Source organism: Coturnix japonica, chromosome 1, assembly GCF_054131305.1.
Source record: "Coturnix japonica strain WE chromosome 1, WE-NBRP24, whole genome shotgun sequence".
NCBI lineage: Eukaryota > Metazoa > Chordata > Aves > Galliformes > Phasianidae > Coturnix > Coturnix japonica.
This window is the reverse complement of record NC_140663.1, coordinates 166,244,135-166,267,398: the sequence shown is the minus strand read 5'-3', so window position 1 is coordinate 166,267,398 and position 23,264 is coordinate 166,244,135. Positions and strand designations below refer to the sequence as shown.

At 41.0% G+C, this 23,264-nt stretch overlaps 1 protein-coding gene and 1 long non-coding RNA gene across 3 annotated transcripts; one reads left to right on the top strand and one right to left on the bottom strand.

The window, feature by feature from the left end:
- The first annotated feature begins 4,512 nt into the window (after positions 1 to 4,512).
- Positions 4,513 to 23,075, top strand: CFAP300 (cilia and flagella associated protein 300). 2 transcript variants are annotated; one of them, XM_032442187.2, is made up of 7 exons: positions 4,513 to 4,647; positions 5,296 to 5,377; positions 7,331 to 7,403; positions 11,530 to 11,696; positions 13,947 to 14,119; positions 18,554 to 18,620; positions 22,718 to 23,075. In XM_032442187.2, the coding sequence occupies exons 1-7, from the start codon at positions 4,643 to 4,645 to the stop codon at positions 22,841 to 22,843; spliced, it is 693 nt and encodes a 230-aa protein (XP_032298078.1). In that variant the 5' UTR covers positions 4,513 to 4,642; the 3' UTR covers positions 22,844 to 23,075. The 2 variants fall into 2 exon arrangements, with proteins under 2 accessions (XP_032298078.1, XP_015707748.1); XM_015852262.3 differs by lacking the exon at positions 4,513 to 4,647 and adding an exon at positions 4,850 to 4,987.
- Positions 16,438 to 18,573, bottom strand: LOC146762838 (uncharacterized). Its single transcript, XR_014931761.1, has 2 exons — positions 18,488 to 18,573; positions 16,438 to 17,618 (listed from the first exon to the last, which is right to left on the bottom strand). It is a non-coding gene; the product is annotated as an uncharacterized LOC146762838 (long non-coding RNA).
- Positions 23,076 to 23,264: the final 189 nt, after the last annotated feature.

Below are 23,264 nucleotides of genomic sequence, written 5' to 3'. Positions count from 1 at the left end.
AGCATAAGGCATTTTATAAAGGTCAAAGAACAAATACTGCAGTTCAGCAAAGACATAACCATTTTAGTAAACAGAACTGAAAACAGAGCAGTTTCTCCTCCCTCTCAGTCTGTTTCAGGCTTTAGAGTGCCAGCTTCTAGGTTAAGATCCATGATTATGCAATGAAGGATGCTCATCAGACCGAGTGGAAGATGACATTTGGGTACCTTATTTTATAATGTTTTCTAAACTTTGCTTAAACAGTATAAACAGTAGACAAAGGAAACCGGATTTTGCAATAAAAGCTATTTTTATGAAAGCAAAACAGTCACATGACTCTTACCCAGCTTTTAAAAGAGCAATAGAACTTGCTTTGCCTGCCAGCCCTGAAAAAGACTGAATTTAATGTCAAAGAAAGAGGTCTTGTTAGGCTACAGTGCTACATTCCAAATCTTACATGTTTATAGCTTTCCCCATTGTCATAACCCCACCCTCTTGAGTACTGAAATAAAATGCTTAATCCTTCATAGCTTTGACTTTTACTGTAGCTGAGACCCCTCTGATTCCTCCCTAGGTAAATTTTTCAAAGCAAAGTAGTTTGCATGCATGAGACATTTGTAAACACTGAGCTCACATACACTGGAGAGAAATTCAGGTCCCTGTGGGTACTTAAGCATGGCGATTTCAAACCATCCATGCCAAACTACACTGAGATTTGTCACTGTGTGCCCCTGTGTTCCCAGTGTAAAAGCAGTATTGTAGGCAAGCCCTGCTTGTTGCTTGCTAATTTCATCATGTATTGATTTATCCTGACACACAAACAATATTTTTTCTAAACACATCCCACTGGAAAACCACACTCGTTTTCCTTTTGAAATGAAGCTTTCCTTTTTCCCCACTGAAATGTTTCATAAGCTCCTTAAATGCGGTGCCGTTCCTTGTTACCTCTTCAGTGCTAACTGAACTGTGAATCTGATAATCCAAAAGCTGAACCCCCAAAAAGCACAAATGCTTCAGTGCAGAAAGTGGCACAGGATGCAAAGATTCCTGAGGGTGAGTGAGAGGAGAAGGGGCCAAGTAACCTAAGGCTACATTCTCCTACCCAGGAGACTATGGCTACAGAGCTGAGAGGAAAATTAAATACATTTGCAGTAGGAGGTAAGGTGTGTTTTATTTCAGCCACTCAGCCAGCTGAAAATCATCACCTTCGCTTTAGGGTTTTTGGTGAATGCATGTATGAGACATGTACATTAGGCATCCATGGTATCGTATGTTCAATAGATCTCTAGTGTTGAGTTCAGGATGATTTTAGCTCATCGTTTGATAAATATTTTGTCAAAAGAATAAGTTTGTAAATCATAAAGACGGTAGTGATTGGAAACTCAGTTCAGGTGCCTACACGTGGACATCTAGTTCCTTCTGAGGCAAAGCAGTTTCCTTTGATGGAACTGGCAGATAGATTCAGACTCAGCCCTCAGCTGCTCTTCCAGAAAATGAGAAAAGAAATATCTGGGGCAATCTGAAAGATGATCCTGGGCATCTGAAATATCTCCTTGTACAATTAAATTGAGATATTGACCTCCCTAGGTGATAATGGAAGCTTTGCCAGCCTCAGAATATTTACAGACACTTCAGATCACATCTCTAATGCTGACATCTCCAGGTCTCAGCTCTCATCTCTAGGTCTAATGTGAGTCTTGAGTTTTCTGGGCCACATTCTAATTCCTACGATGCATTTTCAGGCATCTCACATTTCTTTTCCAAGGATCAAAAAATATTTCGGTATTGCAGTACCTGTTGCTTTATGCCTAAACTCAGTTTTGGTGCTTAGCCTCATATGTCTCCTTATACTACTTAGCTCTAAACACTTTTCATAATGCAAATTGTAAATTTTCTATTCTGGGACTGCTTTTTGAATGAAGACAGGCTGCATTGTGTGTATAAAACAATACATCACAAGTCTTCTCAAAGCAGAAAAATTCATGGAGCAGTCACATAAATACAGTGTTGATTAAACTAAACTGGCAATATGGACAAATCAAGCTTAAACACAACTATCTCTTCACCCTGTCCTGTGTGTCAGGCAGCAGCAGGAGCAGGCAGCTGAGTAAAGGGGTATGAGCTGAGGTGCTCCCAGCACTGCCCCATCACACAGCACCCCAACCAGCTCAGTAAAGCCAGTTCCACGGCAGTGACCAAATTCAGCCAGGAGTTCAGATCACAAGTCCATAGTGATGAGATAGGCTGAGTCTGAGGTCAATCTCAGGATGGGTGACGTTCATAAGTATGTGCTCCACACAGATCCAGCATGGAGAAAGGGCAGGAGCTGGGGCTGACATGGAGCTCCCAAACAAAAGGACTAGGTTCCCGCTGAGACATCTCACAGCTTCAGTTCACTCAGCTCTTCTGAAAAAGGTCACTTCAGAGCTGGCCCTTAGTGCCAGCAGGCACACTGATGGGGCAAAGCCAAGTCTGCACCTCCCTTAGGGCCATCACACTGTGATCCAGAAATAACACCAATTCTAGTAGCTGAGGTAGGAGTTAGGAGCTGTGAGACTGGATCTTCTCATTATGAGAAGTGCTGAAAAGCAGATCTCCCTCTTTCTGGGTAGGAGCTCTACTACTAATTTCTTCCTAAAAACTACTTTTTTTCACTTTTTTCACTACTGTATGATGGTAATTATCTTTTTGCTCCTCTGTTTAGCTAATTAATGCAGCTTAACTATCCCTTCGTGATGCTGAAGACTTCTGCCACCAGATCAGGAGCTGCTACTCAGGTTCTTTGCCACCTTGCCTGGAAATAGATGCTGATCTGCCTCCAGCTGATCCTTGCCTTCAAGACTGATGCACTTCGCAAAGGTGCAGGAGGGCGGATTCTCTGCAATTAGATTTTTGTTTGCCGTGGCAAAGCTCATTTGTTTGCTCGCTTTTTTTTTTTTTTTTTTTTTAGGGCCATAAAACACTTCAAAATCATGTGCAAGTAAATACATGAAAAACGATACTGAAAATAGATCTGACAAAGAATGAGGTACTAGTACTGCTTAATAGAATGCACTTACAGGGCATGATTCTGCAGCAGAAAAACATGACCATAAAATGCTTAACAGCATGAACTTAAAAAAAAATAAGGTTAAACTTTCATGTTTAAAAGAGTACCATGAGAACAAAGGGCACTAGGCCTGATTTGCTATTTTGTGATGTTGTGAATGACGGCACAAGAAAATGAGGTCAGTGTTCATACACTAAGTCCCAGTCTAAGTTTTATTATCATGAACTGCTTAAAATTAGCAGTGTTCAAGTATAGATCTGCAACAGGCAGACTGTATAATATTAAAGGCATTAATTTCATAGTATGGATCGTCCTGCCTTGATCCTCCTGAGCCAGTCCTCAAGTCCTAACTCATTTCCTTACTCCTGAATCATGAAAGCAGTTGAACGCTCTTGATTTCAGTGAGATTTAAGCATACATCATTGTTTTAGAACAATTTAAGTGTACATTTGTTGATTCAGCAGAGAAATCAGAGAAAATCCAGACCAAAACCAGGCAATATTTTTTCCTTTTTTTCTGTCCTCCCCATTCCCTCCTCCTCTCCTCTCCTCTCCTCTCCTCTCCTCTCCTCTCCTCTCCTCTCCTCTCCTCTCCTCTCCTCTCCTCTCCTCTCCTCTCCTCTCCTCTCCTCTCCTCTCCTCTCCTCTCCTCTCCTCTCCTCTCCTCTCCTCTCCTCTCCTCGTCTCCATTCTTTTCTTTCCTTTCTTTTCCCCCTTTCCTTTTATTTCTTCTTCTTTTATTTTTATTTTTTCCATTTTATTTCTTTCTCCATTTCCTTTTCCCTCTTTTTTTTTTTGTTTCTTTCTTTTTTTTTTTTTCTTTTCTTTTTTTTTTTTTTGTACCCCATTTATGAGTCTACACATCTTGAAGCTGACAATGCATGTGTTTGGTCACTGTTGCTACACATCACTCCCTGCCCAAACCAGTTCTTTCACTTGAGCTGTTTAATCTGTGGCTAGTAATATTAGTAGCAGGAGGAATTTACCAGAAGGGGTAGCGCTGGAGTAGGTGGAGACATGACGAGATTAAGGTTATAATTATTTGTTACAGGTGTCACCTTTTCTATTTGCACCTAAGTACCAAGCAGGAAGGCACACTGTTTGTTCTGTCCGTGACAAAATGTTTGTTTAAATGCTAGAGTTTAATCCATGGGATGTCTTTCAGTGGTCAGTGCCCTCAGCTTTATCTCTGTTCTCCACTCTGGTCTTCGTGAGAGCTGTAACTGCTGCTGAGGTTCTTAGTTACCAAAGCAGCACATCCATGGGGAAATGACGGCCTGGGGGAGATCTCCAGCAAAGCAACAGCTGGTTTTGGAGCGGGGTGGATTGACAGAGGGTGTAGCAGAAGATGTGTATGATGACCCTCCAGCTCTCGCTGGTGTCCCCACACAAGGGCAGGAAATCCCCCACATCTTCCGTGTGTCTCTGCTTTAAAAATTACTTCCTTCAGTAACAACGTCCTGCCCTTCAATTTCCCACTGGGAAAAGCCGGGTAGCACGTCCTGCCGTCTCTGAGATGGCTCAACTCTGGGAAGTGAAGAAGCTCTGATTCACCGCCGCCTCATCATTCCCAACTGAGGGCGTTCCTTCCTTCGCTCTGCAGTGTCCTGCCGGGATGATGTGGGTTCAGTCAGCCGCGGGGGTCCCACTCGGAGCCTGAGCTTTCCTGGTTCATAGATAGGAGTAGAGAGGGAGGATTTATATTGACAACTGAGGGAAATCCCGTCAGGAGGAGGGCGGGCAGGCGCTGCGGAACGCTCGTGACGGGGCCGAGCCCCGCGGCGGGAGAGGGCGGCAGCGCACCCCGAGCGGCGCCGTCCCCACGGCAACCGCCTCAGCGCCGTTAAACGATGTCGGCCGGGGAGCCGCGGGCTGCGGCGGGGTTCGCGTTCCGACCCCTGCCCCAGAAAACCTTCCCCTGCCTACAGGACAGGGACATCCAGGAGCGGCTGCTCAAATGGTGGGAGGGGGGAGGCCCGCGGGGCCCCGGGACGGGCAGGGAGGTGGGGAGAGGTGGGGGAGCCGCCAGCGGCGCAGGGGGCTGCAGCCGCTTCAGGCTGAGGCGAAGGGCGCTTGTCAGCGGGCGCTGTGCCGGCCCTGCCCTCAGAGGAGCGGGGGGTGTAAGTGAAGGCGGAAAGGGCAGAGGAAAAGCAGAGTCCGATCTGTGCGCTGAGCTCCGAGTGTGTGACGTGCCCGGACAAGCTTGCACCGCGTGTAAACATCCAGTGTGTGTGTGCGCGATGTTGCTGCTCATTTTTTCCATTTCAGGTCAATGCAAGGCAGTATCGCAGCACAAGCGTTCAGCTTCGACCAGCAGTTTAAGCCCTATCAAAAGGATGAGTTCGTTATGGTAGTCTTAAGTTCTTTGTATCTTAAACACTCTTTATTCTCCCCCTTTGAAATTATACCTGTTGGAAGCCGACGTGGTGGGAAGTTCTGGAGTGATGTTACTGCTCCCTGCCTGCTCGCTTTCCCCTTGAAAGCAGGTGATGGAGCTGCTGTGCCCCAAGTCTTGTTCTGTGGGCTAAAACTGTGCTGTTCTCTGAACATATTTCAGTCTGTCCTCATGTTACTCTGTTCTAAAGTGGAACACTTTAGTCATTCCAGCCTTGCAGTGGCAATCTGAATTGGATGCTGGTTTTAGCCACCGCACTTCAAGTTGGGAAATCTGCCTGAGGTCTGACTTTACACGGCTTACGTGCAGTTTGTCCCTCAGCTCACAGCTGTGACTGCTTTGCACTGGTAAATACACAGTGCAGTCAGGCATGTGTATGTACCACATGTCTGAAAATCGAAAGGTTTTTAAATTAACTGGATACTTTTGCTTACGGTAGATTTGTGGGCACTCAGCTTTCTGAGACTCAGTTATTTGTATGATCTTGACTAGTCTGCAAATCTGTTCATCCGGTTGGGAGTAGAAAAAAACAATCACAGAATGGCTTGTGTTAGAAGGGACATTGAAGATCATCTTGCTCTAATCCCCTGCTATGGGCTGGTTGCCCCCTACCAGCCGAGGCTGCCCAGAGCTCCATCCAACCTGGCCTTGAACACTTCCAGGGATGGGGCAGCACAGCTCTCTGGGCACTCTGTGCCAGGGCCTCACTGCCCTCTGCCTGACATCTACCCAAATCATCATCTGTGACTTTAAAAACAACATGGTTTTTATTTTATTATTATTTTTTTTTAAACCTTGTTGACTTTGAAACTTTTTAATCAGTTTATGTCTACTTTATATTACCATCCTCATTGAATAATTGGGCCTCTTGGTATTTTAAAGGAATTCATGAGGAGATACACTAATATTTCATCTCCCACTGAAAAACATTGCAAATAATTGAAGCTTACCAAGTCTGCATTTAGGTTTTCAACACTTGTCTCTTCTGATTTAAAAATTTAAGAGTTTCTCTAAGAAATGATGAATTCTCAGTAGCTGTCAATTAACTGAGAACGAAGAGACCACTATTTTACATAGTCTGATCTCTCTGTGTCCCAGAGAGATGATAAAGAGATTTGATGATATGGAGACTGAAAAATCCATCATTTTCTGTAGCAGTTTGTCAGTGATTTTTCACTCTGGTTGTGAGCATATGCATAACTTTAGGTTTTCCTAATTGACTTATCTATCATTTCAACTTGTCATTTTTCCTTTTTTATTGATATGAATTAGTAAGATGCAATACTTCAAATCTCACCATTGGATGTATTTTTCCACCCCTTCAATAACATACTTATTCATTTTGTATCTGTTGAATCATTTCTGTCTATGCCTCAACGAGCTTCAACTTTATTTACAAAAAGTAAATTCTGTCATTTCATTTTTTTTTTTTATAATCTCAAAAGCATTTCATGCAGATGTTGAAATCTTTTATCCCTTCTTCCTTTTGCTGAACTTCCAAGGATTTCTTTAATCCTGTTTGTCTGTTATTGGACTGTAAATCCTTTATGTCAGATCTTCATATTACTTATTATTTAGCAGAAGGTTGTTAGAGTTAGCGTACTATGGTTAGGCTGTGGTCAGACTTGATCTTCGAGGTCTTTTCCAACCTGAGTAATTCTATGATTCTATAATTCTGTGATATAGATGTTAGTGAGGATGTCTTGCATATATAGTGGACTTGAGCTACACGAAGTTACAGGAACATGTATTTGGTGGAATGGTATTCAGCATCCAAACTGGAAGATCATACAGCATGTACTTACTAATTGGATCCTTGCAATTTGTTTTGAAAGTATCTATGGCACTATATATGATGATTTCATGTTTGATTAAGTTAACACTTACTCTCTTATTTGAATATTTTAGGCCTTTTTTAATGATCAGAATGTGATCTCCAATTTAAAGATGCTCTCAGCTTCAGGACACTGGACTGCATTGGGTAAATTTAGAATAAATCTGTTAAAAATGTATGTGTTGCAATGATTTTCTTCTTGTTTACCATTTTGTTATGCCAATTCATATATCTGTATATTTGTCTGATTGAGAAAACAAGCTACTACAGCTATTTTTGCTCAGTTCAACTGATCATGTATCCAGACACAATCAACTTCTTGTTCATTTGAGCAAGCTGAATTATTGTTATACCTTATTTGGGGACAATATTTCAAGAAAGACAGTTGTAGATAGATGCAGCCACTTAATTTAGGACTTTAGGTTATGGTTCTGTTATGAATTTAAGCTGAGGGAACAGAAGATTAGATAGTGTACTTAGACAAGCTCAGGGCTCTCTGTCCATACAATAAAAGTTATCTAGGCACAGAAGGAGATCCCTGCGATAGGTTACAGTAGTTGCAATTGTGGCATAAGATTGACTTCTTATTTGTTACCATATCATTATATACTTATAACACTTGATTACGTCTCTAGATGTAGGTGAGACTCTAAAGGAGAAAGTCCAGAAGCAAATAGCATGTAATTTTATGGCAGCACTTGAAATTGCATTTTTGATTATGTAAATGAGTAATAAAATGTCATGGAAACTGCATACGATAACATAATGGGATTTCTTATGCAATGTGAGCTCTGCTATCTCCAGAGTGATTCTCTTTAATAGGAGTATTTTGGAAGGGAATTGTGTGAAGTCCTTCATTCTTGTGGCTTGTCTGCAAATAATTTACTGTGTGTAAATATCTCACAGGGCACTGGGAATTTTCTGACTTTTCCATTTTGTCTCTCTGGATTTGGCATATAGGTTTTCCCCACTACATACATTAAAACAATTAAATTACATAAGAAGTAGGGGGAAAAAAAAATCCCACACTCCTATTCAGTTACCTCCTTTTCACTCTGTCAGGCAAAAAGATGACAGGTATGTTTCAAAGCATGGGTAAATCTTTTCCTGCTTTGGACAAGGATCTTTTTAGACTATCAGTCAAGCCTACGACTTGCCTGTAGTGGAGGTCAGTAGGTTACATACCTCATGTTAAGAGCAGAGGGTCACTTCCCAACTATCCCAGCATAACTCTTGATTCTGCTCAACCGTCCTCTGTACACAAGTGATGCATTTTGTTCTGAGGGCTGGAAGAGTTCCCTTTTTAAATCCTGAACAGCTGGTATACCCCATTTGCTCCTAAAGATCCATCTTCCCTTTCTTTGCCTATTTTTGGTGAGGAATGTTGGCACATTTTTCTATACTTAGTCTTCATGTGCATTTTTTTGGAAATATAGAAGAATTCACTCAGAGTAGCAGGAGGTACAAAACCGTCTGGTGTTTCTCCTTCAGACGCTCCCGTATGTTAATCCAGATACACAGCTTACTGCCCAGGATGGAGTACCTTTGTAAAAAGGTTCCTGTTCTTGAATGAAAGGCGAGAAATTGGATTCCATTGCTTTATGGAAAACCTGAAGAAAATGATATAATATAGGTTGATTCTAACATTATGTTTAGTCTTGCAAACAAAACAGTGAGATTTCATTGCAGGGGATGATACATCATGTAAGTGGGCTTTAGGCTGGTTCTTAGCAACCTCCCCCTTCTCCCCAGCATGAGCTTGGGCTGCAGCTATTTATAGACTCGTGGAAAGAATGTCAGCTTTCTATAAAACATCAATATAATGTTACTTTACAAGGGAGGTTTGTTTTTTTTTTCATAATCCTTTTGCATTTTTCAGGCTGCTGTCCCCTGTTACCTTCTCAATGAGAATGTATTTGCTTTATGAATTCAGTGCTTATGGTTTCACTTTCATATTTATCTCCACCTCTTATCTGTTACTTGTACTATTTCCTTTCTCTAAGACATGTCTCTAAAAGATCCTAATCGCTTTTATTTTGTTGTCCAATCCCAGTTTATTTCCCCTTTCTGCTGCTTTTTGTCCTCACCTTTATTTTATCAGACCTTAATATTCTCAGTCTCCATCTGTTAGATCAAATGGTGGTGTAATATATGGGCTCCCTGGGGAGAGCAAAGCATCCCTCTCTCATCAGCTCCTTTACATGTTGGGATTCCCAGTAGAATCCCACAGTAATATTTTTCTCAATGACATTTTAGGTAAACAGTGCACGGGTTTATTCTCTTTTATTTCTTCTGATTACATATACTTTGTCATCTCTTCACACCATGCTCCTCTGCCTGTGTGGTAGGGATGCTTTTTTCCTTTCTTTCTGACTTTAGCAGTGAGCCTCATAGTTCTTCATGTGCTTTAAGCTCCCTTCATCTCTTACTCTCATATTTCTAATCTAGAAGCAGCTCGAGAAACAAGTTTGATGCATTCCAACTTACATATTACTGACTCTCGTATTTTTAAATAGCTTCAGTGAAAATGAAATAGTGGTTTTTCTTTTGGCACACTACTGCCCTTGCACCTGTCAGCAGTCTGAGGGAGGCGAGGCTGTATCTGCTTAAGCTCAATTAACACTTGAAAAGTTATCTTCAAAGGGATAGGGATACTTTCTTTTTTCTTGTAAGTCAAAATTCAGTATTGCCTAAGAAAGGCTGAGCTGTGATATGAACTTGAAGCTCTAATGATTTCTGTCTTTGGAACTGGGTTTAGTAATCTGAGAGGCCATCTTAAATCAGTATTTTTTAGTCTGCTGCTACAGGTTTTCATTTACAAAGATTCTACATGACATTTGAACCTACAGAACCTATATATTGTCAAGCTGCACTTTTTGCTTTTGAAGTACCATCTTTTTGTTACTGAGTACTGAACTTGCATTATGTATTTTCTATATCAGCTGTTCTGTAAGTTGGAAGTTGCACAAGGTTCCCTTGTATGAATCTTTTTTAAATATTGGAGGGTTTCTAAATATGTTTCATCTGGGGTTTATCTCCCCTATGCCATGTGACATGTTCATTTAGAAGTACATTGGTGGCACTTTATAGATGTTCCGGAACTAAGAAGTTTTACTTCAGTACTTCTCAAGACATTTCTTCCTATTTTATTGCTCACTTTTATAGCACTGTAAAACTGGTTACTCTTTTCCAGGAAATTCTGAATCTCCAGGTTCAAATTTCAAGTCTCAGATGGAGAACAGGGGCTGCCAATGCATTAAAACTTTTCCATTTGCAGTTTAATTTCTGAACTACTGAATAGGACACAAACTTTCTCCCTTTCCCCAAATACAAAAGCCCATAATAGCCCAGTTTCTTATACTTTGAGCTGAATAACTCAGAAAATGTAAGGTGTCTCCTTTTTTCAAGTCGTTTGACATCTGATTTTTATTAATCTTGAATCGGTTTTTGATTCTTACGTATTTACAAAACAATTTCTATGTTAGAGGCTGATTTAGCTCATTTTATATCACAGAATTACATTTCTATTCCAGTGGAAGTAATCCAAAGCACTAGAAGTTAGAGGAGCCTGTGGGTTGGAACTTAGTGAAAATGAATAGATTGAAGAAAAAAGCCTTTTTCTCCCCTTAGCTTATGAGGCCTTAAGTTGTGCTTTTTCTATCTTGTGGTTTCAGTTATTTAAATTGATTTGAGAGTTTCTATGTGGGCAGCTAAGAGAATGTCCAAAACATTTGTTGTTTTTTATTAACAAAAGGTACCTTTTTTTCATACCATATCTGTAGATGTGAAGCTAAGCAATTGAACACCAAGCTTTTCACTATAACTCACTTTCTCTACATCATATTGGCCAAGTAAATTAATTGTAAAATTTCATTCAATTTTTTTTTGTTATTGTTTTTTGTTTTGTTTGGTTTTTTTTTTTTTTTTTTGTTTTTTGTTTTTTGTTTTTTAGCTTAAATAAACACATTTTCAAGCCATCAGCACCTCTCTAATAGTTTTTCTTAGTGTGGGTTGGTTAGGTAGGAGGGATTATCTGGGTTTATAAATCAAAATGCTGATCTGAATTCACCTATGAATAATTTCTATGTGTAATATCTGGGAGAAATCTCAAGGAAATGTAAAGGGAAGAGAAATGTTCGGTTATGCTACATGTGCAGAGTGGGATCAGAATGAAGTGATGTATGGTCTTAGAGGCATTACAGTTCATAGAACCCCTCTCTTTTTTTTAGTTTATCACAAAAGGCTTCAAGTGAATCTTTCCTTTCTATTCCAGATACCAAAGTGACAAAAATTGAAGCTACGTTAGTGCCCTGTACACAGACCTCCATGTCATTTTTTGATCGGCTCTACACTGAAGGAGTTGTTAGAGAAAGTGGAATCATTGTGAAATGTTATGATGAATATTATGATGATATCCCCATCTCTGATGAATTAAGGAAGGTCAGTAGTGCAGCTGTGATTCTGTTAGGTACTGAAGGACATATTTTCAGGGTTGGTTTTTTTTTGTTTTTTTGTTTGTTTGTTTGTTTGTTTGTTGTTGTTTTTTTTCTGGTGATACCTTTGAAGATGAAAATGGGAATCAGTACCATGTGATAGAAATGACTGAGGCACTACAGTAACTGAGTGTGTCAAGACATGTGGCTGTTTTCCATTTGGGCCCCCTTCCCTTTTTAAATGAGAGAAAAAGATAAAAACAATTTCTACCCACACTTTTAACAAGCAGTCACTGTTCGGGTGTCTGGAGAAATCCAGATGCTCTTTGTCCCAGATGGGGAAGACAGGTAATGCCAAGGGAAGAGTACCATGATGTCCAGACCTGCAGATTCACCCAATTGTCCATCCAGTTAATGAAACTGAAGGCACTTGATAGCTACATTCTGAAGCATTCCTGGCTAGGAATGCTGACCATATCATATGTGAAGGTATTTAAGGGCAAGTATCATGATATTATGAGCTGAAACAGAGGAGAGAAAACTAAGAAAAGGAAAATGACTTTGTAGTGTAATACCAGAAAAGGATCAAGTGTATCTCCTGAACAGGCCTGCAAGGTAAAAATTCTTTCTGTCACATTCCAATGGAGGTGTTAGAGAGCAGATGATTCTGAAAAAGAATCTAAGAGTGTCACGATCTTAACATATGTCTTCACTGTGTTTCTTCTGACTTCGTAAGCTAAAACACATTTTTATTACTTATGTTTGTTTAGCATTAGCAAGGCATAGTGTGGGAGAACTGGATTTTGCTCTTCCTTGTATATATAATCAACTTAAGTACTTAATAATTATAGAGTTGCACTCATTTGCACTTGGCAAATCCTTTGAAGACGATATATTTGAACCAGTGACACTGGTTACAGGATGTGACCTGAAATACTGGTCTGTCTTGTAAAGTTCTGGGAAAAGAAGAGATCTCAAGCTCAGGTTTGAATTTCAGTTATGGTTTGTAGCCTAGGAGCTCAAAATACTTTCTATTTTACTTATAAGTTGGGTGTGTATGAAATGTTTTCTGAAAATTAAGTATTTTTGATGTAATAAAGTTAGAGGCGACATTTAAAATAAGTAATTGGAGTTTTGGTCTCTTTTCACTTTCCTTCCCTTGGAAGAAATCCACGTGGCTGCTTTTGTAAGTTGAAAGATTTGTGTTAACAATCTTCTAACAAGAAATGATGACTCCTCCTCGTAAGACTTAAGATGGCAGAAATAATTAAGAGTCAAAATCTTCCATGACCAACCTCAAAGCCTCAGGCTAAATTAGTCAGCACTCCAGGATGGTAGACTGTAGGGGGCAGCAAGTTGTCTGGTGTCCTGTTGTCAGAAGGTGGCCATCAGCTGCAAAACTTCATGTTTCGTTCCTATCCGCCATGTCTTCTTTTGGTTCAGCCAAGAAGGGGATTGCAGTTGCTGTCCTGGCCCTTTTTTACTCAGATATGCAATGATGTTGTAAAGAGGGCTGCACAGCACTGAGCTCAAATCTATCTTAGACCTGTTTGCCTGCATCTATGCTGGTATTTGCAGTTTGGCTGATGTGACTCAACTATTAGTCGTGTTGTTATGGTTCCTGTCCAACCTTACAGCCGGCAGTGTTGGGACTAATATTGCAAGACCTTCTGTGTTCACATAATATTGGAGCAGCAGGCAGGTGAGACACATGGAAACAGCTGGATGGCATGTCTTGCTTATCTGCACTACAGATTAACGCTCACTGGAGTTGGCAGTAAAGAATGGTGTGAATTTCAGTGATCTCCTCTGGGATTCCTCTAGGAATGTGAGCTAACTGTGTAAGTTTAGAGGCGAAAAGCAAATGTGGTCAAGACTACCAAAGGCAAACTAATAGGCAATGATCTACTGACAAAACATAGCCACATTATTTTCAGATTGTTTTATTTGCATGGTGAGCACTTAACCCGTGTATTACAGAACTCCTGAAGGATCTTCCATTATAACTCGTGAGCACAAATTTGAAAATCTGTACTTCTCCTTTTTATTGTATCTATAAATTTTAAACATAATTGGAAGAAGGGTTTAGAGAAAAGCACTTACTTCCATCCCTAGCTCATATATTTTCTATGAACACAAAGTCTGCATGACATACAGCAAAGTAGCTGTACTGTTTAAATACTTCATCTCAAATAAGGTTTGTTTGTTTGTTTGTTTTGTCTATTTTACTTCTTTTGTTATGTCCTTGTTCCATAAGGTCTTGCTTCTGGAAGATTCAGACCATTATGACATATTTAGTGAGTCAGACCGCAAGGAATTTCTCTTCTGTCTTTTTAAACATCTTTGTATTGGAGGAGCTCTTTGCCAGTTTGAAGATGAACTTGGCCCGTACTTAGAAACTACAAAGGCTTTATATAAAGACTTGGTGAGGTGAGTGTTTTCACTTTTATACTGCTGTGTATGCGTGTGCTGTGCATAGATACTTTGTGTCAATTATCTGTGCATTTCTGCTTTAAAAATAGGGCTGTTATTTAATAAATCTGTAAGCTTATTTATGTTCAACTATTAAAGTACTCTATAACAATGGTAGTAGCCATTGATAATACTACTACAATTTTATACTATATTCTTATTCTGTATTTTACTACTCTTAAGAAATTTTGGTGGGACATGAAGAACAATGTGAACCTGAGCAATGGAAACCAATTGCAGACCTCTGAAATGTGAGATAGTGTCTATGTTACTAGAGTTATTGTGCTTTGTAATGTACTGGAATGAACCATACAGAGACTTCAAATCACTTAGAGTGGGATTTCTTTTCTATTCAGCTGTATTTGGAATGGTCTGAATATCAACTGTTCTTTCATCTCCTACACATGCACATTAGAAAAAAAAGTGTGTAAGTTATTCATGGTTAGATCTGTTCTTAAAACACTTTTAATTAAACGAGAGTAAAATCTTTCTATCTGAACAAATTTGAGAAGATTAGAGCCAATGACTCTTAGACACCTGAATATCTCTTGACTCAGACCAAGCCAGTCACTTTCTTGCTGATTTCTCACTGCCAGTGGACTGGTATTCACTCTGCTTACCAGTTGAAAAAGCCAGTCGCAATAACTGAATCTTGCTCCTCTGATATTAAGTTCTCTGTCAATCTAATCAGAGAAGCTTTCAATCTTGACATTTCCGATCTTCTCTCAGTCACAGTCACATTTATCTCTTCCTTTCCTTCATTTCATCCTGCCCATAGTTTATCCAGAATGTGAAGTTGTTTTTGCTGTTATTACTATCTTATTAAGAGACAAAAAGCCATTGAAAGGGTAAGTAATGCGGCTTTGAAGAGGTATGCTCGTACACCAGTTTTGACTGAATTGATTTCTAATTTCCAGTCTGTGCTGTACACTGGTTTTTACTTCATTTTTTGCACAAATAATGCCACACAGTAAAGCAATTTAAATTACTTCCTTATGATCTCTCTAGTTTCAAAAAACAACAGTTCACAACAGCAGCGTTCTCTTAAATTCTTTAACTAAATTGCTCATGTTCAAACTTCTGTCAAAGCCCATCTATTTTTAAATCCTTCTTTTCTAGACATCTACCCTCTGCCTGCTTCTGTTGCATCCTGAATTGCAGCCTTATTAGATAAATTCTACTCTTTGTAATATGATACTGAAAGCTTATCGTGGCGTTAAGAAATCCTACAGACTGTATCTTTTTGAATTATTTTTGTCTTTACGGCTCCTGGGCTTAGTAGAAAACAAATGGACAGTACAGTAATTACTGGCTGTTAGGGGATGTGTGTTGAAACACTGGTTGGCACAGATGACCTTAGTCGAATTGTGGTATAGCTGTAGACGCATACTCACTGGTGTTTGGTCCCTCAACAGTTTTTCTTAAGGGAAAGAGCCTTGATATGGAGAGTTCCACAGAAGTGTAACTCCTGCAGGATCAGCAGAGTGGCGGACCTGTTATGAGGCTTTACCACTTCTTTTTCGTACAGTTTCTTCTGGTTGCTCCTGAGTTCTTTCAAAAATAATGTCAGCTCAAAATAATGTCAGCAGCTTTGACATTTTGTTTTCCTAAAGCATTTACAGGTATACGGTCTTATTATGATAGAATTTGATAATCTTTTGAAATTAACTGCTCTAGGTAATTGACAAGCCCAGCTAAGAAGTTTCAAATGAAAGTATTAAATGAGAGGTTTCCTACTTTGTAAAAAGATACATTATTTCTCAGTGAATTTATTCACAGTTTGATTGATGCAAACGCAGCAATAATTAGCCTGTGACCAACTGAAATCCATCCGGATTTTCAGCCTGTCACGTTTTGTGTAACCTGAAAATATTAAAAATAGTTGTAGCATGTTTGTTTTAGCTAATTCATTTACATGACAGAAGTGCTGTAATAAGAACATAATCTATTAAACTTTGCGATCTTCTGAATTGATAAATCTTGGCAACCGCTGTAGTATCTTGCCATTATTGTTCTCTGTATTCCTCTGTGTCATCTCCACGTCCTTTCCCCTGTGATAAATGAATTTATGTGAAGCATTGGGTTGTTTAATGTTTGGAAAGCCTAATAAAACATTGCTGGTGAGTAGGGGGAGAATGTAATTAGAACTCAAGGTGAACTGATCCACGATGAGAAAGTTTGCTCATCATAACCAGAGGATAGATGCACATTAAAATGATGAAGGAATTTCCATATTTGATTAATGATTTAGGAGTTACCAGTCTGGAAGAACAAAGTGGATATTGAGACAATGTTTTAATGGAAATACTGTTCTTTTTGAGAAGAGGTTTTTTTTTCTAAAACCTTTTAGGGAAAAAAAAAACAAAACAAACAAACCAGTAACCCCCACACAACGATACTCATCAGAGGGAACATCCTGGTTTCTTTCTAGCCATCAAGAGCAGAATCTCATCTGATTTTGGCAGTTATGTTACTTTGCTCTAAAGATTAACCAAAGCACTAGAGATAAACATGACTTACAGGAAGCTAAGCACATGGGGAGGATTTCTCCAGGTGATGGAATAAATAAGATTTACTCTCCATCACCCTTTGCTTTGGTATCCTATATATAACATAAAATTTAAGAAACCTAAAAGTTTTCAGATAGAAGAAAATGAAGCCAGAGTAACCTAAGAACAACAGTAGTTTTTGAGGTTGGATATATGTCAGAAGTTGCTGTCCCCCCACCTGCTATACCTTGGTCAGAAACTTGTCACCCTTTCAGCAGGCACAGAGCTGCAGTTTACAGCCCAGTATGTAAGCATAAACTGACATCCATGTTAGTTTATCTTAATATGCTGGTCTGTAAACTGCAGTGGTTCAGAGGCTGAGTCACGAACCAGTTGAGCTGTCCCTGCTGGGAAGACAGTAATCTCTCGAGGGGCGGTAAGGCAGACAACTGGGGCCAGTACCAGTTTCAGCACTGTTGTCTTAATCCAGTGTTGAGTGTATCAACATGTGAGTTACAGCAAAAAATTCTGAGAAAGCCTCGTTACTGACTCACCACAGGAAAGATCTGCTTCATAGTACAGAGTTAGTTCCTCCATGACTATCATTACTTTTCAGATGAAATCAGTTCAAGTCATTTTTTAATTGGTTAAAAAAATAACGTGGGTTGGGTTTTGTTTGTTCTTATAAAAAGCAGCTTTGTGAAAGCAGTGGTAACAGGGGACTGCTGTCATAGCTTGGAGCTGGTTAGGTGGACAACTGTGCTGCGTTTAACACACCCTCTTTCTGTGGGGAGGGCTGTGTTGTGACCTTTCCCAGGAGCTGAACCTGTTCATGACAAGGCAGATTCTCAGCAGATTCTGGGAACTGTATAAATGTGGAATCTGTAAGGGCTCAACTAATCCACGGCGAGTCAATTTAAACAGCAATCTGTGCAATCAGGTAAACTGATAGAAGTTACGTGAGGTACCTGAAAAGAAATACGAGTGTCACTTAAGGAAGGCCTGAAGAAAAGTAAAACATCTTAAGATATCTCAGTTTAAAATACATTACTGAGGTAATTGGCCACTCTGCAATAACATCCTAGTGTTGGTAATACAGCAATTAGTAATAATGTCTTGGTGCTGGTGATGGGAGAAATGTCAGACTTCACAACACATCTGGACTGTAAAAATTCAGAAAAAAAAAAAAGCCATCCTAATTTGCCTAGCTGTCCATATATGCAACATTCTAAAGGATTAAAAGTGAATGTTAAACAAATATATATTAATTAAAAATAACTTTAAGTTTGCATTTCTTTATGAATTCTGCTGCTGCTTCTTAGAGTGCATGTTGACCACTAAGATGGTGAAGGGCCTGGAGCATCTCCCCTATGAGGAGAGACTTAGGGAACTGGGTCTGTTTAGCCTTGAGAAAAGAAGGCTGAGAGAGGACTTGATCCAGGTTTATAAATACCTGAGGTGTGGGGGGCAAAGTGGTGAGGCCAGACTCTTTTCAGCAGTGTGTGGAGACAGAACAAGGGGAAACGGCCACAAACTGGAGCACAGGAAGTTCTGCATGAATGTGTGCAAGAACTTCTTTATGGTGAGGGTGACAGAGCACTGGAACAGGCTGCCCAGGGGTTGTGGAGTCTCCTCTGGAGATATTCAAGACCCGCCTGGACGCCTACCTGTGTGACATGGTGTAGAGAGCTTGCTTTGGCAGGGGGGTTGGACTTGATGATCTCTAGAGGTCCCTTCCAACCCCTATGATTCTGTGATTCTGTGATCATATGTGAGCAAGGACACGGTGTGTGTATTAAAAATATATTACACAGTGTGTGTGCTAAGAATATATTACCTGAAGGTTTGCAATGATCTGTGATTACTGTCAATATGAAGTACATATAATTCCCTTGTATTTCAGTGTTCAGAAGAATCCTGAAACAAAAGAAATAAGCATTACTTCTACTGTCTTCAGAGTGTCTGCATATGTAAGTATTAATTTTTGGTACAGGACTTTACTGGAAGAAAATGCATAACTTAAAAATATTGAATTTATGTTTACACGTATTACATTTAATGAGTTGTTTTTCCAAAGCTGGGGGTTTTTGTGTGTGTTTTTTTTTTTAATTCATGAGCTCTGTCCCTGAGCTCATCCTGCTTGCACTCTTGAATTTGCACTCTCTTCATCAATAATCACCAGCTCACTAAAAATAGGTTTACTGGATTACAATTTCAGTCATAATAGTCATCCAGAAACTGGTTTATGAAAAGAATATATTTATTTAGGACTGAGTAATTCTATTTTTAGATCTACTTGAGATAGAAATAAGGATTAAGAATCCACTCGTGACTTTGTATGGTTCTGTTTTTAGCTCTGTTTCTAGAGCTGTATGAATAGCCTGTACTGCAACTGTTTCTGTAAAGACTGCAAGGAAATGTAGCGTACAAAAGGGTGAGGGTGGGGAGATGTCTATAACCTCTCTTCCTCTCTGTTGACAAGTCTCACTCCTTTCTGTTTCTCTTGCAAAATCACTACATTTGCCATCACAGCAAAGCTGAGAACTGGTTGCATGTTTACTAGATTCAGCATATCCGTAATTTAATTGTTACTGCTCCAAAGCCTCCTTGAGTAACCAGAATACGTAACCAGATAATGTTCCCACATCCAAAAGAAATAGCTGATGTCATTGCAGACTGCACAAACTTCCCTTTGGCTTACCAATAGCCCGGTTATTCATCTGTGGGTCATCATCTTTTAAGTACTATGTGTAATTCAAAAGGGCTTCTGAAATGTTTGCTAAAAATAGATTATCACAATTTGTCTTCCTACCAGGCTGCAGGCTTTGGTAAAAAAACAATATGATAAAGAAACAAAACCCTGACGATGTGATGTTTCATTAGTTTTTCTCCTATTTGTTTGTCAAATGCACTGATGTGAGCTTTACATACTCCTGTATCTCAGCAGATATTAGGACCAGAGAGAATGGTTTCAAGCTATGGCAGGGGAGGTTCAAGCTGTACATTAGGAAGTATTACTTCTTAGAAAGGATGGTGAGGCACTGGAATGGACTGCCCAGGGAGGTGGTGGAGTCACTGACCATGGGGGTGTTCAAGGAAAGGCAGGATGGCAGGATGCTGTGCTGAGGGACATGGTTTAGTGGGAGCTATTGGTAATAGGTGAACGGTTGGACTGGATGATCTTTTAGGTCTTTTCCAACCTTGGTGATTCTATGATTGGTGATTCTGTGTTTGGATGTTTAAGAGCTTCCATAGCTGTATTTGCTAAACATCCAATATAATGAGCATTAAAGAAAAAAAGAAGAAGAAAAAAAGAGATGCAGCCTTCATCTACATTTTGAAAACCAAGTGGGTGGGCAAAAGAAAATCCAGGATAAATGTAATGCATGATACCCTCCCACAGGGGGAAGTTTGGCTTTTACTGCATATTCTGTAAACTTGTGAGGTGAGAGAGCATTTGGAACAGAAGTCCCAAACAAGATCTGGGCTGTTTGGTGGTTCTGTGATCCCAAACTCCTAACACTGCACATGGAAATTCCAGGCAGGGTACTCACCAGAGCACAATTTCATGTGGGTTTGATGAAAACATTCACTCAACATGACCTATTTCTGCAGTAGATAATTTACAGTTATTTTACCAAATGAACTCAGAATCTGCGCTGTGATCATTTTATTGCTGAGGTAACAACTGACGAGCCATATTCTCTTGGTTTGTATCTGAAAGTAATGGATGTAGCCTCTTAACCTGACATAAAAGAAAGCTGTTCTGCTAAAACTGAGCTGAACGGCAGCCAGGAGGTTGGAAGAATCCAAACTGATCTTTACAAACTGAATTAATAAGTGGACAAATAAATACACTTCATTTGTTTGCAGAAATGCAATCAGGAATGAAGTACTGTATGTGATGTCATCTGACAGCATCGCTTTCCTTTTATTTGGTTTTTACGTTGTGGCCAGTGAGCCCCTCTTTTGGAAACTTGTCTAAAAAAAGAACGCTACTAAAATTGGGTAATACAGAGGTTGAACCAGCTGTCAGCAGTACTGTATGAACATTGTGAGTCATGCCTCCTTTTCAACAAGTCTGTGTCCATAGATACATAACTCGGTCGTGTGATCGTATCAAAAACAGTGATGGAAACTGATGTTGAAAGGAGTATGGCATGGTGAAAAGCGGTTTAGAACAAAGCAGTCGGATCTCAGTGTTTCGGAGTAGTAGGGTGTCGTTATGAATGTCTGTAGATCTGTTTAGCATCAAAACTTTGTAGATCTGCTCATCATCATGGGAGAAATCGCTTTGAATCTTGTGAGCAAGCGCTAACAGCTTTGGTGCTAGCATAGAATGAAACTGTCTTGTGCCTGAAGTATTTGGGTGCAAACTGCCATTTTAGAGCATTCTTTACCTGAACCCCAACTGCAGCAGTGCTGGGAACCAGTGTAATAGATGAAACGATCCCAGTCTGTATCAGTAAATCAGCACTTCAAGTAAAGTAAGATAGTAAGTAGTTTACTATCAGTAAATCAGCACATTGCATGGCTGAACCAAATTGCGGATGGAACTGGGATGACTCTTACCCCATGTACACCCAGCCCACTGCTATAAGGATCGCAGTAACTCTACGTATATTCCAGTGCTGTTGCACGCTAGTCACTTAGGTGCTTTCTCTTGTTGCTTGTTTTAAATAGCTCCCTTACTAAGTAGGGCAAATTTAAGAACTTGATTATTTTCCTCATCCCGGATTTGTTATACTCTGAAATATCATCAGAACTTCATTTGTTCTTTTTCTTCAGTTGATGAGTAAACTTCCAGCGTGCAACTGCTGCCTTCAAACAGTCAAAAATGGAGCAGAGATTGATCAGTTCAGTAAGGGCTGCTGATGGGATCTTCAGTAGCAATGCAAATAAGTGTGACTAGCAGTTGTATCTCAGTGTTGGTGTTCTGAGTTATTTCTGTTCCGTGTGTGAGCCTAGGTCACTTTTGGGTCAAACTCCGAGGCACTGTGATGCCCGATGCTGCTACATCTGAAAGCTTGCTCTCCTTACGGCAATAGGGAATCCAGTATCTGATACATGTGGATCCCCATAAGACATCTATAGCGCTAGGTGTCTGAACCTGAGAGCTATGGCGCCTGTGTGCTGGGCTCTTTAAAAATAGAATGCTATTTTTAGCTGGCGGCATTTGCCTACCATCAGAAAATGCTGCGAATAAACATATCAAATCTCTACCTGTCCTCAACAATGCTTTATGGTGGTGCTTATCTTAATTTAAGATTGATGGTCTTGAACAATCACTCAAAGGAAGGCGTTGCAGTGTATGGCAGCGGTGTCATGCTCTGAAATAATGGGAGCAAAATGGGGGTGTCTGCAACAGTGACTGGATACATTTCACTGAAGGTCCTGGGAGCAGAAATCAGAACCGGAATCTTTTCCTTCTGAGCTGACAGCGATAACCACGGGGACAGGCTGCAGCTTCCCTGATTCCTTGGTCCAAACAAGGTGTTGGGGAGCGGGAGGGAACCACACTGGGAATTCAGAGACAGGATGTGCGAGCTACGGATCTCCTGATCTTTTGGATGCTCGAATTCCGGATTGAATACATCGAAACCCAACCGACAGAAAGAAAAGCAGCCTCCAAACAATCCCCTCAGGCTCCTGTGCTGTGCCGGGCGTTCTGCTGGGGCAGGCCGGGCAGCAGCGGGTGCTGAGCTGAGCTGAGCCCACCGCGCTGCCGGCAGCTGGGGGCGGCCTGCCAGGAGCGGGTTGGGGCGGGGCGTCCATTCTCCTCGCATATTTGTGAGCAGTGGCACAAACTGCCTTCGGTAACAGCTCAGCGCTGCTCGGAGCGCTCCGGAGGGGTTTTCCTTAAACGCCGAGTGAAAAAGAAGCGTTGTTAGAAGGACTTTATGTGTTAATATGCAGCCCGTACCTATTTTATTTGTGTTTTAATGGGACGTGATGGGATCTTTGAGTATTTAATCAGCTGGATTTCAGGCTCCAATCGTGTAATCCTACGCACTGTCCGCTCGGGACACACTCCGCACTAACGCTGCCTCTTTTTCCTTCCCGTCAGGACGGCAGCGGCCTGTGTTACCCATCGCGCTCAGCCCACGCTCAGACCTTCTCGTATCTGCTGCTGGACCCGGCCCGGCGCCACGTGCACACGTTGTACCACCGCTTCGGGGGCGGCGCGCCCTGAGCTCGGCGGGCCGGGCGGGGGCTGCGCGGTGCGGGGCGGTGGGACGGTGGGTACGGAAAGATGTGTGTAACGCCCGTCACACACCCCGTCTTTGGTGCTGTTCTCACGGGGTTGGACTATTCTGATTCTCACGGGGTTGGACTATTGTGATTCTTCTTTTTTTTCCCCAGTTTTGACCCTCCTGATGCTGTTTTCACGAGTTTCGGCCCATTTAATAAAAGTAACTCCTCCAGATGTGTCTGTGCTCGTCCCTTCCCGCTGCTCGGCCGCTGTCCCACCGCCAGGTGAGGCCGAGGCCCGGCTCCCCGCCGCCTCGGTCCCGCGGGCGGGTCGTGCCCCCTCCCGGCCTTCCCCCCCCACGTCTCCCCGAGGGGGGCTGCCCCCTTCCGGGGCGGCGGGGGAGGGGAGGGGAGCGCCGCAG

Excerpts from the sequence above, each read along its gene's own strand:
- CFAP300 (XM_015852262.3), top strand. The coding sequence starts at position 4,878 with ATGTCGGCCGGGGAGCCGCGGGCTGCGGCGGGGTTCGCGTTCCGACCC. Across the intron at positions 7,404-11,529 it reads AGGACACTGGACTGCATTGG|ATACCAAAGTGACAAAAATT; the intron begins GTAAATTTAGAA and ends TTTCTATTCCAG. Across the intron at positions 14,120-18,553 it reads TTATATAAAGACTTGGTGAG|TGTTCAGAAGAATCCTGAAA; the intron begins GTGAGTGTTTTC and ends CTTGTATTTCAG.